Raw genomic sequence first — 27,232 nt, 5'->3', positions numbered from 1 at the left:
GTACTTAGCTTGGCATGATATGTATATTTTATTAACATTACATGGAGCATTAATTGTATAGCATCAGTCACTCTCTGTCTACTTATAGATATTCCCTTTTTGGAAACGCACCTTTGTGGTACAAGTCAATAAATGAAAAACCCCACACATATACAGACACGCACATCTACATGACCTGCACACCAACACCGTAGTTCTTCACCTACTTATTGTGGATCTCGCTGTCCCCATATGTGAAGATGGCCACTACTGTTAACTTAACGAGCAACCGAGGAAGATCAGACCAACATATAGAGGAGGGCATCCATTTACTCCTCGGATCCAGACTGAGTAAACGGTGCCACCAGCTTTGAAGGCAGGCTAGGATATAAATAGGAAGGGAAGACTATATGCCCTATTCTGTGGACTTTGGGGGACTGTCAAGTGATCCCTAGGGAGGGAAGAATGCTGGATTAGATGATTTTTTCCGGCTGATCCTGGGATTACTAGGCTGTGAGAAGGAGGAAGATCCTGGGATTGTCACGGGAGGCTGGTGTCTCTGCGAGGGAAACATCTATCCGACCAAATCAGGACTGCTGATTTCATCGGAGAGAATCTTAGCCATACGATAGCTTCTGTTGAGGAGGATGGGTTATATTTAACATGTACAGCATGTTCCCCGCGTGCACTTTTGCACACTTAACTGGTACGAAGCATTCCAGTGGAACTGCCATGGTGAAAAGATGGGCTACAAAACTGGGAGACAGTGTGGTCACTTGCTTAAAAATAAAAAGTTAAATTAAAATCTTGTATTCAGAAATCTGGCATAGCAGGGGTAGACAAATTGCTTCGGCATGCTGGTTTTTAAGGCGTGGAGGAATTGAGAGCTTTTATTTGTGGGGAAAAAACACATTTTGCGTCTAAGGCTTCCACCCCAGCTGGTGCGGTGTGAGTTTTAGAGTTCTTTAGCTATCTTCTTTTAAGAACAGTGTATAGCCCAATAAACAAACAATAAATATATTGTTGCTTGGATGTTAAGCCACATTGGGAATCCAAATTAAATCAGACGTGGATTCTAAATGTTTAAGCTAAAAGCACTGGGGCGCTCAAATGGCCATATATGTGTGTAAAGGGGAAAATTTATTTTAATTCTCATCCCATTAAACATTTTCCCTATGACTAAGGCAGCTCCTTTAAGGACGAATGTGAAACCGGGTGGGGAGAAGGGAGGGAGACAGTTTGTAAACCGATTTTTAAAAGATACTTAAAATTAAGAAAGGAATTCCCATATAAGATTGTGCCATGACCAAGAAACAAATGCACACTTGTGGACCGAGAAGAATTCTACAGGCACTCTTATTTTTAAAAAAATACCAACTGCGGTGTCAGTTAGTTTTCACTGGTTTTATTTTAATGTGCCTCCTGGAATTTAACCTTGGGCCCTCGTTCTCTCTATCTTCTACCATGAGGCCTCCGACACTGAAAACCTGCCAATATTGCAAATCTGGATTTTCCAGTTCTGAGGAAGCGAGTGTGAAATTCTTTTTATTGAACAGGACAGCCGAAAGGGCATAGAAAAGGCATGGAGCGAGGAGGAGATAGCTCTCCTACGTTCCCCTCTTCTGCTGCATTAGTGCGCTGCCAAGTTCTCCGTACCAGCGCTTGAAGTATTACCTTGACCTGGCCAGCCAGCCTGGGGCACGACCCCCAGGAAATTGCATATGTTTTTCAGACGGAGGGCAGGAATTCCTTCTGCATCTCAACTGAAGCATACGTGGCTGTGATGGGATAGGAGGTCTTCAGGGTGTCCAGGGGGCCTGGGGAGGGAATAAAAAAATGAAGGTGGTGGCCATGACTGGGCGATCCAAGCTGTCGCTGTGACGTTCAGCTCTCCCAGTGGAGAGTTTGGAAAGCCAGCAAAATCTGGAATTCTCTTTCTGATCATTATAGTTTCTTGAGGGTGAGCAAGACAAGACTCTTATCCAAAGCTTTTGGATCCAAGGTAGAACTGTCAGCCCCATGAAGTAGACTAGACTGAGACATCAACTCCACCAGAAGGTGAAAGCTACTTTATTGAGATTGGCTGAGATAACCAAATCTTGCAAGTTTGCTTGTGCCAGACCTCCTCCTCCTCCTCCTCCTCCTCCTTGTTCAGTGAATTAGGGAGTATCCACCTGAGTTATTTCCAAATGTCATCTGGTTGTTGTGAACTCAAAATGTTTTAGCCCCTTTTCCCTAGACAACAGCCTCCGTGTACCTCCGTCAAGGTCATCTTCCTTCCTCTCTACAAGAACTGAGAGCCAGCATGGGTAATGGTGAAGATATTTGGATTAGGACCAAGGAGACTCAGTTCAAGTCCACCCTTGGCCACCAAAGTTCATTGGATGGGCTTTGGGTCAGTCACTCTCTTGTGCAGAAAAGTGGAAGAGGGAACACTATGGGTGGATGGGGATCAACGGCTATTAGCCTTGATCTGAAGGCCATCTTCTGGGGGACTCCTGGGCTTCCTGGTGCAGATGGTTGGCCATTGCAAGAAGGGGCTGCTGGACTAGATGGGCCAAAGTCCGATCCAGCAAGGCAGTGCTTGGATTCTTATGTACAGCACCTCGGGTTCCTGAGCAAAAATAGGACAGAAATCTAATGAATAACCAACTAACAAACCCATGAGCTCAGATGAGAGGGGAACTTTCGCCCCTCCAGTGTTGCCATGACTGAAGCTGGAAGGATGAGTTTCCTATCCTTGCTCTTGAGACCCTTCCCCAATTTGGCAGCTTCAGATACAGCAGACTCACTCCAACCCAACCAGCTGGCCGAAGCTGGAGCAGAATCTAGGTAGAAAGAGGGAGCAATGAACGATCCAGCCGGTCACCCACCTGGCTTCTTTGGGCCGGGGGTTTGGGGTTGGAGAGAGGAGTTGAACTGATTAAATTGCATCATTTCTGCAGGGAAGGATTTGAAACGGCTGGGTCTGCAGCGGAAACACCCACTAAAGGAGCTGCTAACTAGGCGAAAATACAGCAGGGGGTTAAAGCTCTATCGCTTCTTGAGCAAAGTCAATTTTTTTTTTATGGTATTTGCGCCTGAGTTTGTTTTGTTCTCACCTTGAGCCCGAGATTTGTGACATAGCAACCTTTACAAAAATATAACCCCTGGGATAATTTATTCTCTGCTGCTGTAAACAGAGGAAGAAAGAGCACCTTTATCCGTGACTTCACGTCTGACCTTTTCCCCCATTGGAGAGCAAGCCTAAGAGGGTGTCATCCTCTAATGTTGATCAACAGATAAGTTTTCACTTCTTTTTTTCCTGTTAAAACCCAGGCCACTGGCAGGAACGCAAGGCAAAGGAACCGAGAGCGCCTTTTGGCCGTGCTAAGCCAAGTATTGAACAGGTAGAAAAGCTCTTCCCAAATCTGGAGGGACCCCCAGGAGGCATCTCACCCAGGACCTGGAACTCCACTACCCCAACCGTTGGCCCACGGTGATCTGCCGGGACTATCAACAATAGCCTCCTAGCTGCTAAAACAGTTTTTTTTCCCCCTCCTCCAAGATCCTGGTGAACTAAGAGCATTGAAAAAGCTCTGGGCAATGTTATTTTTAGCTAGAAATGTATAATTTATTCAAGAATCCAAAACAAAACACCAGCAACTTAGGGGTCCTTTGCAAAAACCCAGGGACTGGATGCAAATCTGTCCACTGCCTTCTTTTCCTGAAAGATGACGTCTTGCTCCCACCCCCTTTTTTTATTTTATTTTTCAGTTGTGAAGCTGCAGGGGAGAATTTGAAATGTCTGTAGAATGAAGTGTGTAGTCAATGCCATCATCCCCCCCCCTTTCTTTTCTCTTTCTCCCTTCTACCCCATTCTGCAAATTTGAGAAGATCACCAACTCAAAAGATCACCAACTCCTCACTTTGGTGAAGAATTTTGAAAGCCCATTTGGGCTTTGTTGTAGCCACAACAGGTATGGTCGAAGGCAAGGTTGTCCTGTGAACCGAAATGCTTGTGTGTCCCCCAGGGGAAGTTTCAAACACGACACAAGCCTCTTCCCATCTCTCAAAGTGTAACTTTCTTGCTGTCTTTTATTGATCTGTTTTGGCCACAAAGGTTGGGATAAAAGAATAACTAACCATAGTAAATTGCAGAAGCTGCTGTGGTCTTTAAACATTTTCTCTGTTGTCGCTGGGTTTTTTTGAGTTCTTCACTAGGTGTAGTGTTGAGAATATTAAAAAGAACCCCACCCTTAGTACTGTGTCTCCTAATCTCCAACTTTCTGATGAGTAAACAGATTAAAATTGCTTCTCCCTTTCAACTCCCTCTTCATTTAGAAGGCCAAATAACTAGATTTAATGTCTGATCTTTTCAAGTAGGAGAGGCCTGCGTGATAAAGTCCCATTCATTAATAACCATGCTGTCATGTTTCACCTTTGACTGTTAATTCTTTACAACCCAAACTACTTTGATTTGGTTTTATTTACATGAGGCAAGTTGCTATAGAAATGATGGGGTGCCAAGCCAAAACCTGATTCTGACACTGTCAAACTTGAGTATAGACATTTAATTAAAAACAAACAGGCCGTCCGTTGGCAACAGTTTCTGGATGCCGTTCAAGGGATTTTCCAGGATTTTTCAATTTTTAAAACCCCTAAACAGCTTGGGGCTTGCTCCTGCGTCATTCTTGAGCTATCGAATGCTATTTCTGAGGAGTTCGGTTTAATTCCCACCTTTGGAAAAGACTTCAGATCTTCTTCTGAAGCCAGGCATTTCAGTTCGACAACGCCAGATTGCAAATGGTTGTTACTCCGTTTCTAATGAAGGTTCCTGCTTCAGTCTAGATTGCAATCTGCCTTGAACACTTAATGGCCGATATGGTAAAGAAGGCATGGAAATTGTAAATGAAATAAACGCTCTTGGGTGCATTTCACCACCCTCCAGAATGGAGGCTCAGAAGGGAGGGACAGAATTTGGACTTGATTCTGTCCCAGCCCAGCCTACGTCCCAAAATTGTTATAGTGGGGGAAACATTTGAAACAAGGGGTGTCTTGGGCTACAAGAAGCCTAACAATTGTTAGCATAACAATCTAAAGCAGTGTTTCTCAACCTTGGGAACTTTAAGAGAGGTGGACTTCAACTCCCAGGATTCCCCAGCCAGCAAGGCTGGCTGGGGAATCCTGGGAGTTCAAGTCCACCCCTCTTAAAGTTCCCAAGGTTGAGAAACGCTACTCCAGAGATTACATTCCTGCAGAATAAAATGGGTCCTGCTTCAAGATGCATTGCCTCTCCCCAACAATCTAATGTTCATTTTCCTAGGATCTCTCTAGGATTGTGCTTTGGATACAAGTCCTGGTGTTGATCTTCAGGGAAGGACTTTCTTAAGTCAGGTGTGACTTCCCGTGACTTTTGTGGATACATCCAGGTGGTTTTCTTGGCCTTGTGGCAGAAGGAGTTCATCGTTGTTTTTCCCAATCTAGCGCTGGGGTGTCTTACTAGTCTCTTATCCAAGCATTGACGTACCCGTTTTCAAGATTAGTCAGATCAGCTCAAGTCTGCCATCTGCTGTAAACATGTTAAGGCTTCCTTGTCTTGAGCAGAACTTCCAGTGACTATGTGGACACATTTGTGTAGTTTTCTGGCAATTAGACAGAAATAGGTAGGTAGGTAGGTAGGTTGGTTGGTTGGTTGATTGATTGATTTTGCTTTTCAGTCTAACCTAGTGGTCTCCCATCCAAGTACTAACCAGGACGGACTCTGATTAGCTTCCTTGAAATCACCAAGGCCAACTAGGAGCTGTCAAATACGTCGCATCCTAAACTAACTCAAAGGAGCTGAGCACCTTCTGCGAACCGAAATCCTCGAAAGCTGATGAAGAACAACAAAAAAATGTGATGGAAAGCTGGCTTTCTGTTAATGCTCTGGTTTCTTCCTGAAGCACAATAGTGCCTTTTTATTTTAACAGCAATATAAGGTCTTCTTAGGTGTAAATGTGGAAAAGAATGAGCCCCACACAAAGCACAGAGCATCAGCTGGGCTTTTGCCAGGCGCCCTCTGGGATTCCATCATCAGGGTGTGTCAGTAGCACAGGGCCAGAAATTTAGAAATTCTGCACAGATGACATTACTCTTTGCAATGTTCGTGGACAGTCAGGTGGTGGAGGGGGTCCATTGCTCTGTTTTTAAACTTTTCATTCATTCAGAAGTCATTTCCAGTGCTCAGAGAAGAGAAACATTGGAGATCCTCTAGAACAGTCTTTCTCCAACCTTGGCCACTTTAAGATGTGTGGACTTCAACTCCCAGAATCCCCCAGCCAGCATGGCTGGCTAGGGGATTCTGGGAGTTGAAGTCCACACATCTTAAAGTGGCCAAGGTTGAGAAATACTGCTTTAGTTCAATTCCTGTCTAGGGCAGGAATGTTCTGCTAAGTATCCCTAACTGATGGCCATCCAACCTTTGCTCTGACACCTCCAGGGAAAGGGAACCCACTAACTTTGCTTCCTACCCAAATCTACATCCCTGTCATTTTGCTTCTTGTTCTGGCTCCTGGAAGATCTCTGAAGACTTCTTCTCCATCTTCTGCATGACAGTCTTTCAGATACTTGAAGGCATCTCTGGTGTCTTCTCTGCTCCAGGCTAACCATTCCCAGCGTCTCCAACCTTACAGGTTTTTCCTTTCTGGCCTCTTATCAACTTGCATGCTCTCCTCTGCATGCAATCTGGGTTCTCAGTGTCATTCCTGAAATGCAGCATCCAGAACTGAATGCAGTGTTGCTGGATCTCATGTATTTACAGATCTCCAAGCAATGTGTTTTGGGAAGGACTTGCCCCAAGGAACTCACAAAGCAAAATTTAAATAGTTGCAGCAGGGGGTGAGGGAAGAAGGAAGGAACATGGTTACCTAATGAACTGTTCAAACACAGAAAAGCAATAAATCTTAGGACTTTTAAAATACATCCTTCCTTCCTGTACGGTTGTAAACAAAGCACCGTGCAAACACCAGCGCACGTGCAGGTCGTCCTCTTCTTTTCCCCCGAGTTTCACAACATACTTCTGAAAGCACTCCTGATTGCTTGCTGCCTTCTGTCTGTTGTCAAGCTTTTTTTTGTTTTCTCTGTAGCTTTAGTCGCACCTTAGGGGAGCGAAATGGGGAACACTCATTCACACCATTTTCTCCAGTTTGTCTAACTCAGCACTCAACTGACATGTCACTGGCATAAAGTGACACCCCCTTTTCTATCTTCTGTATTATATTGCCCATGAATGAGGAAAGCGGAGCCCAGCCTGCTTCGTCTAACACACTTAGCTGTCACGTGGCACATTTGAGCATGGTCTGCGCCAAGCTGTTGCAGCTACGGAGCGGACCTGATGGCGCCATGGTTTGCCCAATTTCTTCAAAAAGCCATGGTTGAACACGCCACAGCTTAGCACAATGTCTGGCCCCCATCAAGGGTGTCTGCAGAGTGTGGTCGAAAAAGGAAAATGGTAGATGCGATGCTGTGTTCAGAGCTCCACTCACGTTTTATGTGCAACATCCATTAAAGCAGGTGGAGCTTTGATCGCACCAGCATGGCTGCCATCTTGACTTTTTTGACCATACCCTATGAACCCCCCTGGACCTAGTCATGACCCAGTTCTTTACCCCAAAGCCCAAACAATGGGAGAAATAAGATTTCCAAAGCTGGCCCCAGGCCTTGGGGTATCATCCAATGGGAATTCAGGGACTAGAATGACCTTCTTTATGGACACCCTGGCTGGAGGGGATGATGGGAGCAGTAGTCCATCCAGGTAGAGGAAGGCTGTGTTGCAATATCTAATTAGGATCAGGGAGGCCCTATGTTAGGCGACCTCAGTTCACAGCCACCTAAGCCACTTGTTAAATCAGGGTTAATGTTTGTTTGTTGAATAAGCCACAGCTGGCTTGGATCTCAGACACAATACTAAAGTCATGGTTTGCAAATCACAGCATGCTAAGGTGAAACCAAACAAACCATATTAACAATTGTTTGATGTGGGAATCATCTCTCTTTTAAGTATGTTATGCAGCCAAGAGAAGGGGAAGAAACACGGGTGCAACATTGGGTTCATTGGAAGGAAGGGTGATATTAAAGGAATGTTGTTCAAGAAGAGCCAGTTTGAACAATTAGATCCTTCAGTATCACCAAAAATGGTGATGGGCCACCTTTATTTTTTTTTTTTTAATCCCTTTCCCCCCAGTTTTTGGACTGATAAACAGAAGAAAGAAAATAGTACCTTTCAGCACAATAATACAGCTTCTCCTCTCATGTTCTATTGTGAGCTGTTAATTTCAGAAACAGAAAATGTCGCCCACTTATTGGGAAATTCAGTATTTATTTTCTGAAGGGCAAGCAGGGAACAGGATGAGCAAAGGCAAGGGGGGGGGAACGGATGTTTCTTCTTCCCCACCCCAAAGCAAAACTGAGCTTTCAAAATCAGATCATATTATAAAAAGCAAAATACCACAGGGAGAACATTATAATTTAGTGTTTTCGCTCTACCTACCGATACATGCCAACATGTGTGATCCAAGCTACCAGTTAAACATTATTTGTCTTTCAAAATTATTTAGAGCCGAAAGATCTTTTCTAAGCTGTATTTGGGTCAAATGTGGTTTGTTTGTTTAAAAAAAACCAAACCGGAACACCTGAAACTATGTTTTAACAAAGAGCAAAAGCCTTGTGAAATTCTCTTCTCAGCCAATTTGTTCTACATTTACTAGTTTATAGGAAGCGTGCACCCGCGTGCACGCACACACACACACACACACACACGCACCCCTTTACATTTTCCCAAAATTGTTAAATTGTTGAGGAAGGTTGCCCAACCCACTTAAAAAAACAAACAGGAGGAAGGGTATAACCCAGACAAATGAGTTTAAGGTCATAAAACTGGATGCAAATGGATTATATTTGAAGACTTAAAAAAATATTTTGGGTGGGGGTGGAAAAGAGGAAATGTTTTGCAGATAAATCAGGGTTCAAAACAGCCCCCCCAAAAAAGGTGAAGTATTTGATCTTATGCTTGAATATTTTAAAAAGGATAGTTTTGCAGGATTGCCTGTATTAATTTTTTAGATAAACAAGGAAGGGACTGCGAGCTTCCCCAATTTTTTAAAAAATATTTTCTTATCCCTAAGACTGGCAAGTGCACACTTGCAGTTTATAATCCAGCGTTTGCAAAACAGCCCTTTTTTTTTTTTTTTACTCTTTACAGGAAGAAGCCGTTGCAAAACCATTTCACCACAAGAGAGTGTGATATTTTCTATACATAAATGACAAAATGATCCTCAAAGGTTAAGGGAAGGGATTTTTTTCTTTCTTAATAAATAACAGCCCTCCTTCTCCTTTTCTTTCTTTCTTTTTTAAAGTAGCACCGTGGCATCTATTTTTTTCCCCTTTAAAATACTGGAAAAAAGGAGTTGATTTTTGTGTGTGATTTCCTCCTGAACTAGAACATTGATGGAAATTGGATTCCAACACAGTGAAGGGGGATAGTTAAAAGCAAGCCAAAAAAAAAAAATAATCACAATTGTCTTTTTTTTACAACTCATTCCTACTCACATTCTTTGAACTTAGCCTTTTCTTAACAAATAGGTGGCTGATGGCACAATCCTGACCACATTTGGGTCAGAAGTGATTTCTGTCCTTCTGTTTTGGCTGCAGGTAAACCCTATACAGTATAGCCTAAATATAAAATGGAGGAAAAAAAACCCTGTGGGGGGGGGGAGAGGAATAGTGCATAAAGCTTGTTTCAAGGTTAAAATGACCTTTTCATAAGTGGCTAGAATTTTTTACTATTATGCAGCTGAGCTGGTTGGCCAGAATGACGCATTTATGAGACCATCCCTCTGGAAATAGCCTCGGATTGTCACTGTAGGAGAAAACTACCAGGAGCAAAGTGTTGGGATGAGACAATCCACCCCCATGAATGAAAACCCTAGACTTACCAAGGGGTAAAGCAATTGAATCCAATGGGACGTCCAATTTGCGATGAGCAGCATAGAAGGGGGTGAATTTTTAAGGCTGTATCATGTCCATAAGAATCACATACAAAGACTGCATAATAGACAGGTTTGGGAATAATTTCTGGCAAATTTCAGTTCTGCTTTAAAGGTGAGGCATGGATTTAAAAGAGAAACCATAGGATGGAGAGAGAAGAAAAATGAATATCCTTAGTACAGTAAAAGTCCAAGAATTACTTGAAAAAAGCTTTGCATATCCGGAAACACAAGAAATGGATTTGCCAAGGTTTTTTTGTGGGGGGGGGGAGCAGTTACAAAACAACCTTGGCTCCTATTTTCTCAGAAATCCTGGCTGACTTGCTCTCAGGTAGGTATATATAGAACGGGAGCCTTATTTAAAAATCCATTTCCCTTTGGGGTGTTTATTATTTTTAATTTTATTTTGCCTGTCTCCTCTAATGAGGGAAGTCCTTTCTTTAATCTAGGTCGTATATGCAAAATCAGACAGCTCCGCCTTTGCACAGCAAACGGGAAGAAAAAAAAAGTGGGAGGGAGCCAAAAATAGAATAAAAAGGAAACAGAGAAAAAAAAAAATAGAAAACTAGAAATAAGAGGAAGAAAATAGGAAAAAAGAAAAGAAAAACCGGGAAAAAATAGAAAGGCAGATTCCGGCTTCAGGCAGAAGTCCTATTCCGCATTCCATGGCCCAGAGGCTAACGAGACAGACACCGAGATTTACAGCTTATTTTCGATGCTAACCTGGAAAACAGCGGATTGCAAATTTAGTTACTACTTACTAAGCTTACTAACACACACACACAGACGCACAAACACAGGGCAAATACCGCTCAGAGAGATTGGGGGGGGAAGGAGGGGAGAGCTGCTTTTCAAAATCCTTTTTTTTTTTTTTTCCAGAAATGCCGTCTTCCCTTTTAGCTCCCCACCCCGCACCCAGTTTACAAGATGGCTTCCAGTTGTTCTCGCCCAGATGATCCCTTTTTGATTGGTTCGGTTCGGTCCGAAAGGCAACGGCGCCTCTCTCTTTCACCTCACCTCTTACCCAACCACGGGGACCTTCTCCGCCGCTCGATCTTGGCTTTTAATTGCTTTTTTTTTTAATTTTATTTTTTTCCCCCTCCTATCGAAAGCGATCCATCCCATTGGATATTGGCTTCCACATCGGGAGAGAGACGAGGCAGATTTCAAAGCGCGCTCTCCGAAGAGGAGCGGCGAAAGTGCGATATTGCGGGGGGGGGGGCGCGCAACGAGACAGGGAAAAAGCCAGCCCCCGCCCTCTGGCGTTGTTGTTTACTAGGAACAAGGTTGGAGCGAGAAAAAGGTTGTTCCTCCCCCCTCCCTCTCCCTCTCCCTCTCCCTCCTCCTCCCTCTCCCTCTCCCTCCTCCTTCCTCCTCCCTTCCCCCCCCTTCTCATTTTCCCGTCTTGCTGTTTCTCGTAAGGTTCCCGCGAAGGCGCATTTCCGTGGGAGTCAAAGCGCCGATTCGAGCTTAGTTTCCAGGGGCGCGCGCAAAAGGATCGGGCTGCAAAGAAGCCCCCCTTCTAACCCCAAAACCTGCGGGTGGGGAGGATTATGGTTGCGGAGGGAGGGGGAAAGGAAGAGGAAGGTCTGGAGAAAGGCAAGGAGGCGGCCGCGAAAAGCGAGCCCGTTGGACGGAGCAATGTTAATAAAAGACAGATTTGCGCCCGGTTTGGACGGACCGCACGCCTTTTATATCGGTCTCTGTGTTGGGTTGTGTTTCAAGGCGGCCACGTTTCTCCAACAGCTTCGTGGGGACTCTCGTTATTCCAATGAGCGACTCAGTGGTGTTTGGATATGTACTCCATCCCGCCCCCCCCCCCCAGTCACAATAACCCCACCGGGAGAGTCTCCAAGTTTCCGGGGAAGAATAACATCAGGGTGATTTGGGTAGCGCCTTTTCCGACGAACGCGTTTTATTCAAAGGCATCGCCGTACTGCTTTTTCGCCACCGCAGACTAACGCGGCTCTCCTCCTACAGTGTCCGAGGTTCCGGGTGAACGAATTGGGGGGGGGGGTTTCAAGTCCCACCCACCCGGTCCCCAGCTAGTCTCTGAGCTCCGCCATGCCGAGCGCGCTGGAAAGCAGCTGGACGACCGCCTTCCTTGCCCTTCCTAAAGGGCCCTAAAGCATTTAGCAGAAACGGAAGGTGGGGTCGCGTGTGTTTGTGTGAGAAACGCAAGGGGACATCCTGCGTCCAGAAGCGGGTGCTCCTTCACCGGAGTTTTCCAGGAAAAGATTGAGCGATCACTTGTCTGGGATGGTCTGAGAACTCCTGCGCGGGGCAGCGGGTTGGGCTGGAGGACTTTCCGCGGTCCCTTCCAACCCTGGGGCTTAGGGAGTCTTTGCGCGGTTGGGCTCCTGTCTCTCTCTGCGAAACTCTGGAGAATCCCGTAGCCCGGGGAGAGAAAGGGAAGCCTTTGGAAAAGCAGCACTAAAAAAACAACGTACACACACAGTAACACGCGGCAGAAATCCCCCAATCTGAGCCAGCTCCGAGCCGCGGGCGAGCTACAGCTCTCGCAAGCTTTCCGCGTGCGGGGCAAGTGACCGAGTGGTTGTGGCCGGGTGCTGAAGGCCCCTCCTCTTTTAACACCTCCCCCCCTCGTTGATCCTCGCTAATTTGGAGCCCATCCATAAAGTCCCGCTGCCAAATCGTCAGCCTTTCCTCGGCGGGCGGGCGGGAATATAAGAGAAAGCGGGCTGCAAAATTAGCGGCCGTTTTCGTTGCAGCCTCCGCATTTAATTTTTTTTCTCTTTTCAGCTTACCATTACTATTTTCGGTGGGGGGGGTTCTCACTCTCTTCCCCCCGCCCCCCCATGTTTTCCTCCTCCTGGGCGCTCCTCCTGTCTGCTTCCCTACGAGGGCAGCCTTGAAACCGCCTCGGCAGAGCTTGGGGGCAATTGGAAACGGCTCCATTTCAAAAAAAAACCCATTTAGCCTGGAATTAAACGAGGGCGCTTCCGCTCCAATTCTTCTTCGCCTCTTTCCTAAGTCGAGGGTCCCCGAAGGGGAATCGCGTTGACCAGTATTCTGTCCCGGTTCCCCAAAAGGGAGCCCAAACCGAAAAACCCTGAGACGCATTTTTCAAAACTTGGTTTTCTTTGTGCAAAGCGCATTCACGCCCCTTTGCCGAGCGCTGCAGAAATGCGGATTCTCCGCAAGAGAAATCCGTGTCTCCCGGACGGGCGACCCGACCGAAAGGGCATTGAAATCCGAGTTGCCCAGCCCCAACGAGGGCGTGTGTACGTGGTGGGGTAGGTGGCCTTAACCCCAAAGGGGGTCATTTTTCTTCCTTTTTCTCTCTTCCCTCCCCCGTCTGCGACGAAACAGCGGATAGCCTGTGTGCAAATTCAGGCGCATTACAGGCAACCCTTGATATGCCTACCCCATAAAAGAAAAGAAAAAAAATGGGGCTAGACGAAAGGAAAAAATGAATCATCCGCCTATCCCAAGACCCATCTTGTTTTCCTTTACCGCTCTGCAAACTGCCTCCTTTACCGCAATGTGTTTAGCCAAAAGCAAGTCCGGGAGACTTTTAATGACACATCTTCTCCTCCATGACTGGCACAAGTGCCTTCGTTTATCTATTTCTTCCCTCCTCCCGCGCAAACAAACGAATTTAAAGAGCCTCGCCGCAACCGCCCGCTTCCCCCTCTCTGAGGAATGCTCATTTTTCTGGAGCAAGGGAAAAAAACCGAACCCGAATGCACTCCCGGTGGGAAAACGGATTATGTCCCAGACTTAAAGGCATTTTGGCCTCGCCTTTCCCCTCCAGCCTTTCCCCTCCAGCCTTAAAAAAGGCTAAAAAGCACTTTTTTAAACAACCACCAAAAAACAGCTTCTCTCTGCCCCCACGCCCCACAGCTAAGCGGTTTTTTGGTCTTGGAAAAAATGAAGAAGGGAAGCGGGAAAGGGGAAAATCCGGAGCTTTTGTCAGTTACGGCTCGAGAAGGAAATACTGTCGAACGGTGGCCGAACTTTGGGGACAGAGGGGTGGGGTCTGATAAATGTAATCCAGGAGAGAAAATGGATCCCCCCTCCCCCGTTTCTAAGACTGCTGGACTTTAATCAAAATTGTTTAAAATATGGGAGGCTACAGTTGCGGATGGGAGTTAAGAAAAGCAAACGGTTTACTCACAATAAATTATTTACTCAGGTATAACCCCCCCCCTTTTGCCTCCCCCCCAAAAGTACGTCCTGAGATAACGTCTAGAGACATATTTAAGATGACTCTTTGGTCAATAACAGCCCCTCTTCGGTTGAGGCTTGGGGAGGGTGGAAAAAGCAGATTATATACTCCGTTTCACGGGAAGCCGATCAAAGCCGCCTCTTGAGGAAAAACGCCTCGATTCTCCTGCTTCCACAGCTGCCGACTCTGGAGACGTCTCCAAACGGGCTACTCGGGAGTCAGCCCGAGGGCTCGGTGGCAGCGAGGGCTTCCCTCGGTTCGGCGACTTTCGCGGAAGGCTGCAGCCTGGCGCCCTTCACCGGGAGGAAATTGGTGGGGAACACGGTGCAGGCTAGGATCGGGTGCTTTCTTACCTGGCAGTTAAGCCCCACGGGGCGCAGCGCGCTTTACTTCTCAGTAAAGTTGCCCAGCTTGAAAGGGAATCCACGCACAAGGCACAGACCTACCACAGCAATCCCACGCCCGCCCCGGTAAGTGCAGAAGGAGGGAGGCGAGAGACCTCCCCCGCTTCTTCTTGACCGATGCAAACCTTCCAGGCCACCCAGGTCCTTTTAAAAAATGTACCTGTGTATGACTTACTTTACTCGAAAAGTCCTTTTTTAAAAAAAGAGAGAGAAAGAGAGAGCGAAGGGCAGCTGATCGGTGCGCTCGAAAGGCACCGAATCAGCCACCACCATCTTTTTTCCCCCCTCTGTTTTGATCAACCAGCCCAGACCGGAGGAGGAAAAAGAAAGAAAGGGGGGAAAAGGGGGTGGGAAGGGAGGTTGAATTGGAGCGGAGGGAACCAGGGCCGCCTGGAAACCGCCCTTAAAAGTTCTCACCCCCCCTTCTGCTCATTCAAGCCAAGCTTGCCAGGGGACCCTAGAAACTGCTCGCCGCCGCCTCCCCCCGCTCCATAATTGGTTTGATAAGGATGGCGGCCAGCCAAAGTATTTACATGAGCGCGAGTGGCAGGCGGGGGAGCCAATGGGGAACGCTAGGACGGCATTTGGACTGGCGGGGGGGCGGGCTGGAAGAAACAATGCTTGTTTCATTGCTAGTTTCTTTCTCCCCCCTCCTTCCCTCTCTCCCCCTCCTTCTCCTCCCCCCGCACCTTTTTTTTTTACATCCTCGGAGAGAAACTTGAAAGGGGGGGGGGGGCTTGTGTAATGTACCTTTTCCAACGCTGAGTGTATATGGAGATTCTGAAGGATTATCAGCAGGAGCAAGGGCGCGCTTCGGAGCGGATGCAAACGCGGCGTCTCGCAAGGGGCCAGGAACCCTGGATTTTCCCCCGGCAGCTTGGAGTTCCTCCGCCTTCCTGGCGCTGGGTTTTCTTTCGGGGCGGAGGGGGGCACCCATGGACGACTCCCGCTAACGAACCGTTTGGGAAGATCCCAAAGTAGAAAGAAACCGAGCCGCCCGCCCCTGTAGGCACCAGCGGATTTAATTTTTTGCGCGCCGGGGCGAAAGCAAGAAGGGGGCTTTTGGGGTGGTTTCATTCGTCCCCTTTTGCCGATGGTGGTGGAGGAAGCGGATCCGAGCGGCCCAGAGATCTCCCTCCAGAAAATGCCAAAGAGGATCGGGCTAGAAAGGCAGTGAGGGGATCTCCAAAGCGAAGGTAAGCGCGGCGCTTCCAACTTTACAAGTTGCGAGGCGTGTTTTAAGGGGAGGAAAAATAGAGGAGTGGGGGAAAGTCTGTGGTTTCGGGGCAGCATCTCTCCCCCCTCCCGAGACTTCTGGAGAAAGGGATCGGATGGAGTTGCACCCCCGTCCCCTTCACCCGCTTTCTTCAAACAGAGCGAAGTGAGAATATCTCGACTATTTTTCCTTCTATTCCCTTTTTCGCCCGTTCTTGGAAAGAAAGCTAAGCAAACAGGCATTCTCTCCCCCCCCCCCGCCTTCGGGTGGGCTGTTTTTAATTAAAATCAGGAATTCAGCCATTTTGGGAGAGGGAGCCGTGATTGCTGAGGCAAGGGAAAAGATGATAGAGATATATTTAAAAATCCCCATTATTGTCTGTCCAGACGGCCCAAACTCCGTACAGTTGCAATCGAAGTTTCTTTTGGCCCTGGCAAGAGAAGCCTTCGCTTCTTCTTGTGTGTGTCTACACACGCACCGACACACTCTCTCGATCATGTAGGAATCCTGTGGTAAACGGGATACCAACCGGGAGGATTTATGGCGATTTTTACACGCGTAGACCACTCCGTGTGCCGTTTACACGAGGAAACAAACCGACAACTTTCCCTTTTGGACTGAAAGAGAAAGCCGCTCTATCTTGTAGCCTACCCAGAAATCAAAATTCGACCTTTTTTTCTTCCTTTGACCCCTCCCCCCCCCCCAGAGTAAAAGATTGCCTTGGCTGCTGGTCATAGTAAACCCTGATTCGGGATAAATTTCGCTTAGGGATTAAAAAAAAACATTTATTATTGTTTAGAATCTCCTGTTTTGCCTGACTTGGTAAATGGAAACCTTGAGACGCCGGATTGGGTTTTTTTTTCTTTTTCCTGGAAAGGTAGAAAAAGCCTGGGGGGGGGGGGGGAAGAGAGATCAAAGACAGCTGGCCAATGAGGAGGAGAGAGAAAGACATTACTCCCCAAAGTGATTATAGCCTCCTGTCTTCCTCCACACTTTTCTTGAGATAATGCGTTTTGGAATATTCGGAAAGGGAAGGCGCGCGCAGAAAGCGATACTTTATTCCTTTAAATAAATAAAACCAAGTAATTGAAAACCCCCCCCCTTGGAAACCTGCCCGCTTCGGGGTGCTGAATCCGGCCCCCAACTGCCTTTGGAATCCGCGGCTGCCGAGAAGCCAAACTGGAGAATTCCACGGCGCGTCCGCGCATTCCCCACTGGGGCGTAACTCTCGCTTGAATCTTTGCAAGCATACATCAAGCCTTCTTAAGTAAACATGCATAGGATGGGTGCCCTTTTTAGGAATACGTTAAAACTGGTCCTGGGTCCCCCCCCCTCCCCCTCCCCACCAGCCTCCTTCTAGCAATGCTGAGGCAATTTCCCCCGTCTGGATATTGTAGCGGCTGCTGCAGTTTGCACTTCTCAAGGAGCAAGCCCTCATGTCCACGGTGGGGTTTCTGAGCAGCATACCTCAGACTGCAGAGTTAGAAGGCTAGGAGGGAAATGATGGGGGCGGGGGGGGGGAAAGAAGATGGTTTTCCATTAAATTATAAAAGCCACCCGAAGCTTTCTCCAATTTTTTTTAAAAACAAACTCTTGGCTCTATCTGTGCTAGGTTGTATATTAGGCACAGAAGGTTAAACATTAAATATGTAGTGATTTCCACTTTTTTTTTTAAGCTGGGAAGAACCTTCATCCTTCTTTTCTACATTTTTTGGGGGAAGGGGGGTTAAGTCACGTTTGATAAGAGAGGAAAGGAAAAATGAGTGTTGGAAACTGGTGCGGGCGGGCAAAATATAAGTAAGGATCAGGGTTTAGAATGTCCGGATCAGCGCGGTATTATCCATTTAAATTGTCTTTAAAAAAAAAAAAATGAAACGCTAACAGGGTGGGATCGAACCGGGCAGGCTAATTCTTCCTCCCCCCCCTTCCCCATAAATGAGGTTCAAGGGCAGCATAATTTTACGCGGATTTCTTCAGAAGGAGCCCTGCTCCTCGCTAACCGTCCGGCCAGCGGTTTGGTTACCGTAAGCGCCTTTCTGGGGAAAGACTCGCCCTCGCCAACCGCGTTCTCCTTGCGAGTAAATGTCCGCCAAGGTGGGTGGTGGGGCTGGAGCGGCGCCACGGGACTGCAAAGCCCTCTAGCCCTTTTCAAAAATGATTCGGAAAAAAGGGGTTTTTTTTCTTCCCCTCCTTTGTCCACAAAAACTTCCGAATGGGTTTAAAAGGACGCCGTTTTCAAGAAACAACGCCAAGGCGTCCGAGGGGGCTGCAGCCCCGGGCCGCGCGTTTACTTGAGAGTAAGCTTCCTTCCATTTGAAGCGCGGGGGGGGGGTGGTGTCCTTCAGCGTCAAGGCGTCTCAGTTTCCACGGTGGATCTCGATGTGATTTTTTTTTCCTGTCCCTCTCCTGCATTTCACCGCCCAGCGCCGAATGTATTTATATCTCTTGAAAGCAAAATCGAGCTTTCCCTCATGCAGCTGGGCAGGGGGAGGGGACCCACGGTAAGGCTAGGTTTTGGGGGGGCTCTTTGCCCTCTCCCCAATAAAACCCCGAGCCCTCCCCCTCCCCAGGGTGTGTCTCTCTCTGGCTCTCTCTCTTTTTAAAATCCTTCTCTCGCTGTCTTGTCTCCGCGCCCCCCCCCCCGCCCCTGCCCCTTCCTCAGGCTCCGTGGCTGGAGGAGGCAACCGCGCGCCGTTGGAGCCTAGGATGATGGACCCGCGATTCCCGCTGGCGCGCTCCGGAGTCCGACGCCTTTGAGGCTGGGGCCGGCCCGAGAAAGAGGAGGGCGGCGGCGGGGGCGGCGATCGGCCAGCGGAGGATGGATGGAAGAGACCTGGGGGCTCCCCGCGCCGTCCACGTCCCCCCGCCGCTGCTCTCCGGGCTGGCCATGGAGAGCCACCACCACGTCGCCGCCGCCGCCGCCGCCGCCGCAGCTGGAGCTGCGCGCCTGGCGCCCTTGGCGACGCCGCTGCCGCCGGGGAAATACCTCGCCTCCGGCCTCAATCTTCATTCCCACCCGGGTGAGTCCGGCCAGGCTTGCGCTCGAAGAACTGGGGCGGGGGGGGGGGCGGTACTGCCAGGCAGAGGCTCGCTTTCTCTCTCTCTCTTTGGATGCGTTTTCCTTTAATTGTTTCCCCCCTTTCTAATTCAGATCCCCCACCCCGAAGTTTGCCCTCCCCGGAAATTCTGCCCCAGGGTCTTCTCCCCAGCTTGTTTCTCCTCTGAAACACCTGCCTCCAGGCAGGGCTTCACATTTTCTGCAGCCTGGTCCCCCCCCCAACACAAAACAGCCCTGCAGGCACCCCAGGAAACCCCAACTGCACCCCCTCTTTTGCTGCAAACTAGATTTAACTCCCCTGTGACTGAGGGGTGCGGTAAAGTGGAAAATCTGGGGAGGGGGAAGATGCATTGCGCATCAATTCTATAGTAAGAATGGCTTAGGCTGTTTCCTGGGGGGGTTCTTCCCTTTTTATTTAGCCATATAGGTCCACCATCACCCCATTTTGGAGGCGGCCCCAACATTAAAAAAGAAAAGAAAAGAAAAAACCAAGAATGAGCCAGCACATCCCTTTCCCCAAATGAAAAGCAGATCCAGATGTCTTGTAGGTCCCCCTGTTTCCCAAATCCTTCAGAATCCGTGAAGCATGAACTGCAGTCTGCGTTCCACATACAGTTGCAAGAAAAAGTGTGTGAACCTTTCGGAATTTCATGGTGTTCTGCATTAATTTGTCATAAAATGTGATCTGACCGTCATCTAAGTCAAGAGTATTGACAAATGTAATGTGCCTAAAATAATAACACAAAAACAATTCTGATCCTTCATGTCTTTATTGAACACATTCAACATTCAAAATGCTAGTGGAAAAAGTAAGTGAACCCTTGGAATCAATAATTGGCTGACCCCCCCCGCCCGCTTCCTGTAGCTGTGGATCAGACCTGCACATCATTCAGGAGGGATTTTAGCCCACTCTTCCTGGCAGAACTGCTTTAGCTCTGTCATATTCTTTGGACGTCTCGTGTGTATGGCTCTCTTCAAGTCATTCCATAGCATCTCTATTGGGTTGAGGTCTGGGCTCTGACTTGGCCACTCCAAAAGGCAGATTTTGTTTTTCTGAAGCCATTCTGTTGTGGACTTGCTCTGGTGTTTTGGGTCATTGCCCTGTTGCATCACCCAACTTCTACAGAGTTTCAGCTGATGTACAGACATTCTCACATTATCCTGAAGATTTTTTTTGATACACTTGGGAATTCATTTTCCCCTCAATGACTGCAAGCTGGCCAGGCCCTGATGCAGCAAAGCAGGCCCAAATCATGATGTTTCCTCCACCATACTTTACGGTGGGGATGATGTTTTCATGATGATATGCAGTGCCCTTTTTATGCCAGATGTAGTGCTGCGTGTTCTTTCCAAATAGTTCAATCTCTGTTTCATCAGTCCACAAAATATTTTGCCAATACCGCTGTGGAGTGTCAATGTACTCTTTCGCAAACTTCAGGCATGCAGCAATGTCCTTTGTAGTAAGCAGCGGCTTCCTTCGTGGTGTCCTGCCATAGACACCCTGCTTGTTCAGTGTTTTACGTACTGTAGACTCATGAACACAGATGTTAGCCAGTTCCAAAGATGGCTTCAAATCTTTGGCTGTCACTCAGGGTTGTTTCTTTACCTCATTGATGAGTCTTCGTTGTGCTCTTGGGGTCATATTGACTGGGCACCCACTTCTTGGTAGAGTAGCCACAGTCCCAAAGTGTCTCCGTTTGTAGATTGTTTGCCTAACTGTAGACTGGTGAATTTCTAAGGTCTTTGTAACCCTTTCCAGCTTTATGTAAATCAACAATTCTTGATCGTAGATCCTTTGAAAGCTCTTTTTGGCAAGGCATGGCTCACATAAGCATATCCTTCTTGTGTGGAACAAACTCAGAAAGTTTGAGTGGTTTTTATCAGTCATCGTAGCTCTAGTCCATACCTCCAAACTCATTTTCTTAACAAGACTCCAGGTATGCTAACACCTGACTCCAATTAGCTTTTTTGAGGTCAACTCAAGGGTTCACTTACTTTTTCCGCTAGCACTATGAGGTTTTTTATGGTTGTTCTCAATAAAGACATGAAGGATCAGAATTGTTTTTGTGTTATTATTTTAGGCACATTATATTTGTCAATACTCTTGACTTAGATGACGGTCAGATCACATTTTATGACAAATTAATGCAGAACACCATGAAATTCCAGAAGGTTCACATACTTTTTCTTGCAACTGTATACCAGCGCTTATGGTCCCCTTGATCAGACAAACTTAGATTCAGTGGAAAAAAATCTGTTTTTAATCCGGCAGATTGCAAATGCTATATGGTATATTATAAAGGGGGATAAAATCCTTTTTCTTTAAGATTTGGGAAGCAAGAATGGGTGAAAATGTTTTGGTACAGTGCATTCTGAAAGTATTCAGACCCCCTTTACTTTTTTCAATTTTGTTATGTTGCAGCCTGATACTACAATTGTTCAAATTCATTTTTTTTCTCATTAATCTACACTCAGTACCCCATAATGACAAAGTGAAAACAGAATTTTAGAAATGTTTGCAAATGTATGAAAAAGAAAAACTGAAATATATTGGCAACAACACTTGCAACAACACTTGAAATTTAGCTCAGGTGCCTCCCATTTCTCTTGATTGTTGCTGAGCTGTTTCTATGCCTTGATTGGAGTCCACCCGTGGTAAATTAAATTGATTGGACATGATTTGGAAAGGTGCACACCTCTCTATAGAAGGCCTCACAGCTGACAATGCATACTGTATCAGAGCAAGAGCCATGAGGTCAAAGGAATTGTCTGCAGAGCTCAGAAATGGGATTATTGCAAGGCACAGATCTGGGGAAGGCTACAAAAAAATTGCTGCTGTGCTGAAGGTTCCCAAGAGCACAGTGGCCTCCATAATTCTCAAATGGAAGAAGTTTGGCACAACCAGGACTCTTCCAAGAACTGGTCGCCCGGCCAACCTGAGCAATTGGGGGAGAAGAGCCTTAGTAAGAGAGGTGATGAAGAACCCATTGGTCACTCTGACTGAGCTCCAGAGATCCTATGCGGAGATGGGACAAAGTTCCAGAAGGACAACCATCACTGCAGCCCTCCACCGATCTGGGCTTTATGGCAGAGTGGCTAGATGGAAGCCTCTCCTCAGTGCAAAACACAGGAAAGCCTGCTTGGAGTTTGCAAAAAGACACCTGAAGGATTCTCAGACTGTGAGGAACAAGATTCTCTGGTCTGATGAAACCAAGATTGAACTGTTTGGCCTCAATTCTAAACATTATGTCTGGAGGAAACCAGGCACCACTCATCACCTGCCCAATACCATCCCAACAGTGAAGCATGGTGGTGGCAGCCTCATGCTGTGGGGGTGTTTTTCAACAGCAGGGACTGGCCAGGGTTGAGGGAAAGCTGAATGGAGCAAAGTTCAGAGATATCCTCAATGAAAACCTGTTCCACAGCGCTCAGGACCTCAGACTGGGCCAAAGGTTCACCTTCCAGCATGACAACGATCCTAAGCACACAGCCAAGACAACACAGGAATGGCTTAGGGACAACTCTGTGAATGTCCTAGAGTGGCCCAGCCAGAGCCCTGACTTGAACCCTATTGAGCATCTCTGGAGAGACCTGGAAATGGCTGTCTACTGACAGTCCCCATCCAACCTGATTGAGCTTGAGAGGATTTGCAAAGAAGAATGGCAGAAAATCCCCCAATCCAGGTGTGCAAAGCTTGTCATGTCATACTGAAAAAGACTCGAGGCTGTAATTGCTGCCAAAGGTGCTTCAACAAAGTACTGAGTAAAGGGTCTGAATACTTAAGTACATGTGATATTTCAGTTTTTCCTTTTTAATAAATTTACAGACATTTCTAAAATTCTGTTTTCAGTTTGTCATGATGGGGTACTGAGTGTAGATGAATGAGGAAAAAAAAAAATTTGAACGATTGTAGTATCAGGCTGCAACATAACAAAATTGAAAAAAGTGAAGGGGGTCTGAATACTTTCCGAATACACTGTATAGTATCTAGCTCGGGGAGTTCTGATATATCGTGCTGTAGGCAATCACATATCTTGAGCTAAATTTCAGAGCTGCAACATCTGGTTTTTGGTGTATTTTTCCTGGATTTTTCTATCTTTGCCCATTCCTCTCTTGCCTTCTTTATCAGTTTGCTAGAGAATGAGTTCTGGAGAACTTGAAGCTGGTGTTTTCTGCCAGTTTGGTTTGTAATATAATGGTATTACTTGTCTGAGGATTTTAGATTGTTTTTTTCCTCCCTTGTGGACTAAAAAGCCTGTCTTCATTCTGTTCTGTTTCTAAGTATGCTTTGGAAAATCCATGCTTCTTAACAGCAGTTGCTGTTAAAAAATATTTCTGCAAGCAGCTCTCCCAGATTTGTTTTTTAATTCTTGCTGATCATCATCGCAGTCCAAGGTCTTTGTCTAGTGAAGAATTCTGCTTTTTTTTTTTTTTAAATGGACCTTTTTAGTTCTTGTGATTTGCTACCCTACCAAGATGAAAGATGATGGGGGAAAGGGAATACTTAAAAAAAAAAAAAAAAAAAATCAGGGATATGTTGGAATTAAAAACAAGACCAGTTTTGTCACTCTGTTTGGCAGTGTTTCCAAAGTTTTTATGGACACTTCAGAATTGCAAAAATTGCTAGCAGATGGTTGGTTGGGCACATTTTTAAAAATGGTCTCTTTCACTCGCCTTTTTTTCTTTAAATTCACCAACGCTTTGAAAGGAGGCTTTTGTAGAGTAACTTTTGAGTCTTCGTAGCAAAATGTGTTTTTTTACCAACAAGTTTTGAGAGCGTTCTTGAATTGTATTTTATGCTTGAAGGACACAGATGGGCAGCATTTAAAATGGTCAAAGATTCCTTTGTCTTTTGAAATGTTTATCTTGCTAGGCCCAAAGTCTTTAACTGAATATCTTGTAAAGAAATAGCTGGCTGTGTTTGGTGAGTTGGTCATGACGGCAGTTAAAATTAACTTCTCTTTTCTGGGGCGGAGGGGGGAAGAGTCAGCTTGTTAAAATAAAAGCTTTTAAAAAATTAAGTTTTAGAGCGCTTGTGTGATTTCTAAGCGATTTACCATTGTGTGCTATGGAAATGACTGAGGAATAAATGTAAGTGTTGAGATAAATCCTCCCCCCTTTTTTTCTAATGTCCTCCTTAACCATTTCCTTCCCTGCTGCAATTCATTGGGAGAATAAATGAATTGCCCTTTAATAAAGTTAAAATAGCAGCGTTGTGTTTTCTCTGTGTGTGTGTGTGTGTGTGTGCATGCAATTCAAAACAGATGACAAGTTCTACTTTTCACAGAAATGCCTTGTCTTTCTGAACTGGAGAGGGGAGGGCAGAGGGTGTTTTTTTTGGGGGGGAGTTTATGAATTAATGCACAGGTTAAAAGGTTGGAGCCTCTCTGTTGGAATGCATTCATTTTGCCTTCAGACGAATGTTTGTGGTTAGGCCTGCTTTAGAGGCGCAGCGTAAAAGCCAGACACAGTCAGAAGTGTGGTGTTTTAAGTAGGTGGGTGTGTATTTTTTTTTTTAAACAACTGCAGACAAAAGCCTGCTGTGCAGGTAAGAGTACAATTCTCATTCTTTTAAGATGACACGTATGATCATTTCCTACTTCAGGTGGAGGGCTTAATTTCCCCCCCCCCCCACCTTAAGAACTGAAACAGCATTTCTGAAGCAGCTTCTTCCCCTCCCCTTTCAAACTCGTTTTTTTTTTTTTTTTAAATTCTCAGCTCACCAACCCTTACCTGGAATGTCAGGTAGGTATTCCATCTTGAAAGCAAAATAAATCTTGTCCACGTTGGGGGGCTTGAAGAATGAGGAAATCGGGTCTTGTGACTTTCTAGCCCTTTTAAAATTGGTCTTAGGGGTACATACTTACTTTTTTTTAAATCTAGTCCTGTGAATGGGTGTGTTTTCTTTTTTCCCGGTGCGGGATGGGGGAGGAGAAGGACAAATCCTGGGCGGGAGATAGTTGATGCAGAGTTGACTTTAGGGGATTGGTGGGGTGACAGGTTTTGCAATCATGAAACTTGCTTCTCTGACTTCGAAATTTTGTAAAACCCGATTGCCAACAACTGCAAAGGAGGAAGTTTGCGAGGGAAGATTTATTGGCCTTTGGAATAGGTGGCACCGCCAATTTTCCAGGTGCTAAAACAAGAGGTGCCAAATGCACAGCACTAAAACTGAGCTCATGAGCAAACATTTTATTTCACACACACACATCCCTCTTCCTGTCCTCCTTACCACTGCCTCTACCCTAAAAAAAAGTGACATCACTTTGCAGACTAGCTCGGAGCCCAGAGAGGGGATATTTTAGGAATTCGGTTTTTTTCCTCAAGGCCTCCAAGCCTATATATTCAGTTTACTTTTCAGCCACGGCGATATTAACCGACTTGCCTGGTCACCTTTGGCGAGCCTGCCTGAATGTCCAGGTGCACACGAAGCTTTACAAAGCTAAGCAAACTTAGAAACGTTGAGGAATTTAATTGTTGACAGACGGGCTGAAAACCATAAGTCAGTGCTCTTGGTGGAACTTAGCACGTTGCCACGTTCCAATGGGAAATCATATTATTTACGCTCAGCAGATCTACCCTGCTCAGCAGCAGAGACAGGAAGCAGCTTCTGTCATTCCCAGAATTCCTAGCCTGACTGGGAATGCTGGGAGCTGCCCAGAAGGTACCACTTTGGAGAAAGTTTCAGTGGTCTCCATGGCAGAACAGGGCGCCATTGATTTGCGGGGCTGGATCAGTTGGGTGGACCTGTTAATGGAAATCTTGGTTAGGGTTAACCTTGGTGAGAGTCTAGGGAGGGGTTGTGAGTGTGACTGGGCTGGGCAAACCTCACCTGTCTGATGGGAATCAGGGTATGATGGGAGTGTGGAGAAACACGTTCATTTCGGGGTGTCCGGTGAATGCAGCCAGTGAAGAAATGGGGCAGGAGGGGGAAGGCTGTATATATTTCTGTTTGCTGTTCCCCCCTCCCCATTTTTGCTGCAAACGCCTCGCGGTTCCCTCGCTCACAATCGCCATTGTGCCTCTGCTAACCCAGCTGTGGCTGGATTCTCTCCTTGCTCAAGCTAAAAAGTTAGCATAAGAGAAGTTCCCAGTGAAAAGGGGGCATGCCCAACAGCTGAATCACAGGATGGTGGAGGGAGGAGGCGTCTCTGAAATAGTTATCTACTAGCGCGGCGCTCAGAAATAAGCATCGTGGAGCGGAATGGCGTTTGTATGAGACTGCAGCCTTTGCTGCTGCTGCTGCTGCTGCTGCTGCTGCTTTTTTTTAAAGAACTTTATTAAGTTATAAAAAACATAAAGAGAAAAGCAAACGAGAGGTGATAATCGAGGAGACAAGTAGAGAACAAGAGAGGTAGAGGTAGAAAAAGGATACAACAGGGATGGAAAGTAAGGGAAAGGGAAGGAAAAAATTAGGAAAAGAATAACTTCCGACTTCTTATACAGCAGAGCTAGATAAATCACATCATAACCTCTTAGAATTGCCGCCTTTGCTGACGATCAGTTCAACTGGAGATTTCCCTCTAGAACGCAATCCATACCTTGGTGGTGGTGTTATTTCTGTTTGCTGAAGTCCCTTCTTTTCACCCTGCTTCCTGCAACTCCCTTACCTGTTTACAAAAGCTGATTACGATATGCAGAGTGACACCCTTTCCTACGCTTCTCCTTCTCATTGCGCTGGGGCGGAGGTGGGCGAGAATAATCTGTTGAGCTCCAGTCTGCCTATGGCAGAAAGCTATGTCGCTAGTCCTTATGGGGCCAGAGGAGTAATCAGTTGCCCTTCAAAACAGATTAAAAAGAGAAACTCTTTTGCAATTGTGATATGCTGCAGAATTTCAGCAGTATATCCATAGGCGTATCACTGGATATTAGACGGTCTGAGAACTCTGAGCGGTTTGTCTCAAACTTTATTTCTCCTGATGATTGTTCTTCTGTCCTGTGTTCCTCATCTTTAATGGCAGGCAAGGGTTATAAATATTGCACTTTCAGGATGGGCTTTTTTATTTTTATTTTGCATTTGAAACGATTGAATGCTTTAAAAAGCACGCACGGGTTTCTGTTTACTTTGTGTTGATCGTGTGTGTGTTTCCAACGATGCTATTTATGTGGAACGTCTAGCTGGAGAAAGTGTACCTTGTCTGGGATCGGTCCTTCAAACCTAGCAGCCACCCTTTTTAAAAATAATACAATGCCTCAGCCTGTTAGGGCTGAGTTATTTTAAACGATGGCTTTGAAACAGGTTTGCCAAGCAAACCTTGTTGCTAAACTTAGCACCCGGGTTATTTCATTTGACAAGCAGGGGGTTGAGGTGGGGTAGAAATGGCTGTGCTGACCTGGGGCTCCCCTAATACAGTATTTATTCTTAATGTTAACTTTTCA

At 46.4% G+C, this 27,232-nt stretch overlaps 2 protein-coding genes and 1 long non-coding RNA gene across 9 annotated transcripts in view; 2 read left to right on the top strand and 1 right to left on the bottom strand.

The window, feature by feature from the left end:
• FBXL18 (F-box and leucine rich repeat protein 18) overlaps nt 1-10,985 on the top strand; it is a 78,295-nt gene extending 67,310 nt beyond the window's left edge. The window contains exon 5 of the mRNA XM_088148012.1: nt 10,863-10,985. Within this exon, the coding sequence (XP_088004138.1) occupies nt 10,863-10,950 (88 nt within the window). The 3' untranslated portion in view covers nt 10,951-10,985. The remainder of the gene's footprint in view (nt 1-10,862) is intronic.
• Nucleotides 33-11,257, bottom strand: LOC148214808 (uncharacterized). Of its 3 annotated transcripts, none has more exons than XR_015797412.1 (3): nt 11,001-11,257; nt 9,933-10,706; nt 33-2,593 (listed from the first exon to the last, which is right to left on the bottom strand). It is a non-coding gene; the product is annotated as an uncharacterized LOC148214808 (long non-coding RNA). The 3 variants fall into 3 exon arrangements; XR_015797413.1 differs by having other exon boundaries at nt 34-1,796; XR_015797414.1 differs by lacking the exon at nt 33-2,593 and adding an exon at nt 6,320-7,097.
• Nucleotides 11,258-15,293: 4,036 nt separating this feature from the next.
• The window catches only part of TNRC18 (trinucleotide repeat containing 18), an 80,134-nt gene continuing 68,195 nt past the window's right edge, over nt 15,294-27,232 (top strand). For 3 of the 5 annotated variants that reach the window (XM_088148009.1, XM_088148011.1, XM_088148007.1), the window contains exons 1-2: nt 15,295-15,775; nt 18,458-18,815. In XM_088148009.1, coding sequence (XP_088004135.1) covers nt 18,614-18,815 — 202 coding nt within the window. In that variant the 5' untranslated portion in view covers nt 15,295-15,775; nt 18,458-18,613. Of the gene's footprint in view, nt 15,776-18,071; nt 18,093-18,457; nt 18,816-27,232 lie in introns of those variants that run through there. The other 2 variants (XM_088148010.1, XM_088148008.1) reach the window with 2 other exon arrangements.

This window comes from Python bivittatus, unplaced genomic scaffold, assembly GCF_059951505.1.
Source record: "Python bivittatus isolate LINGU-HERP-01145 unplaced genomic scaffold, Pbiv_v1 ctg000560_np1212, whole genome shotgun sequence".
NCBI classification, from domain to species: domain Eukaryota; kingdom Metazoa; phylum Chordata; class Lepidosauria; order Squamata; family Pythonidae; genus Python; species Python bivittatus.
This window is presented reverse-complemented; position numbering and strand designations above follow the sequence as displayed.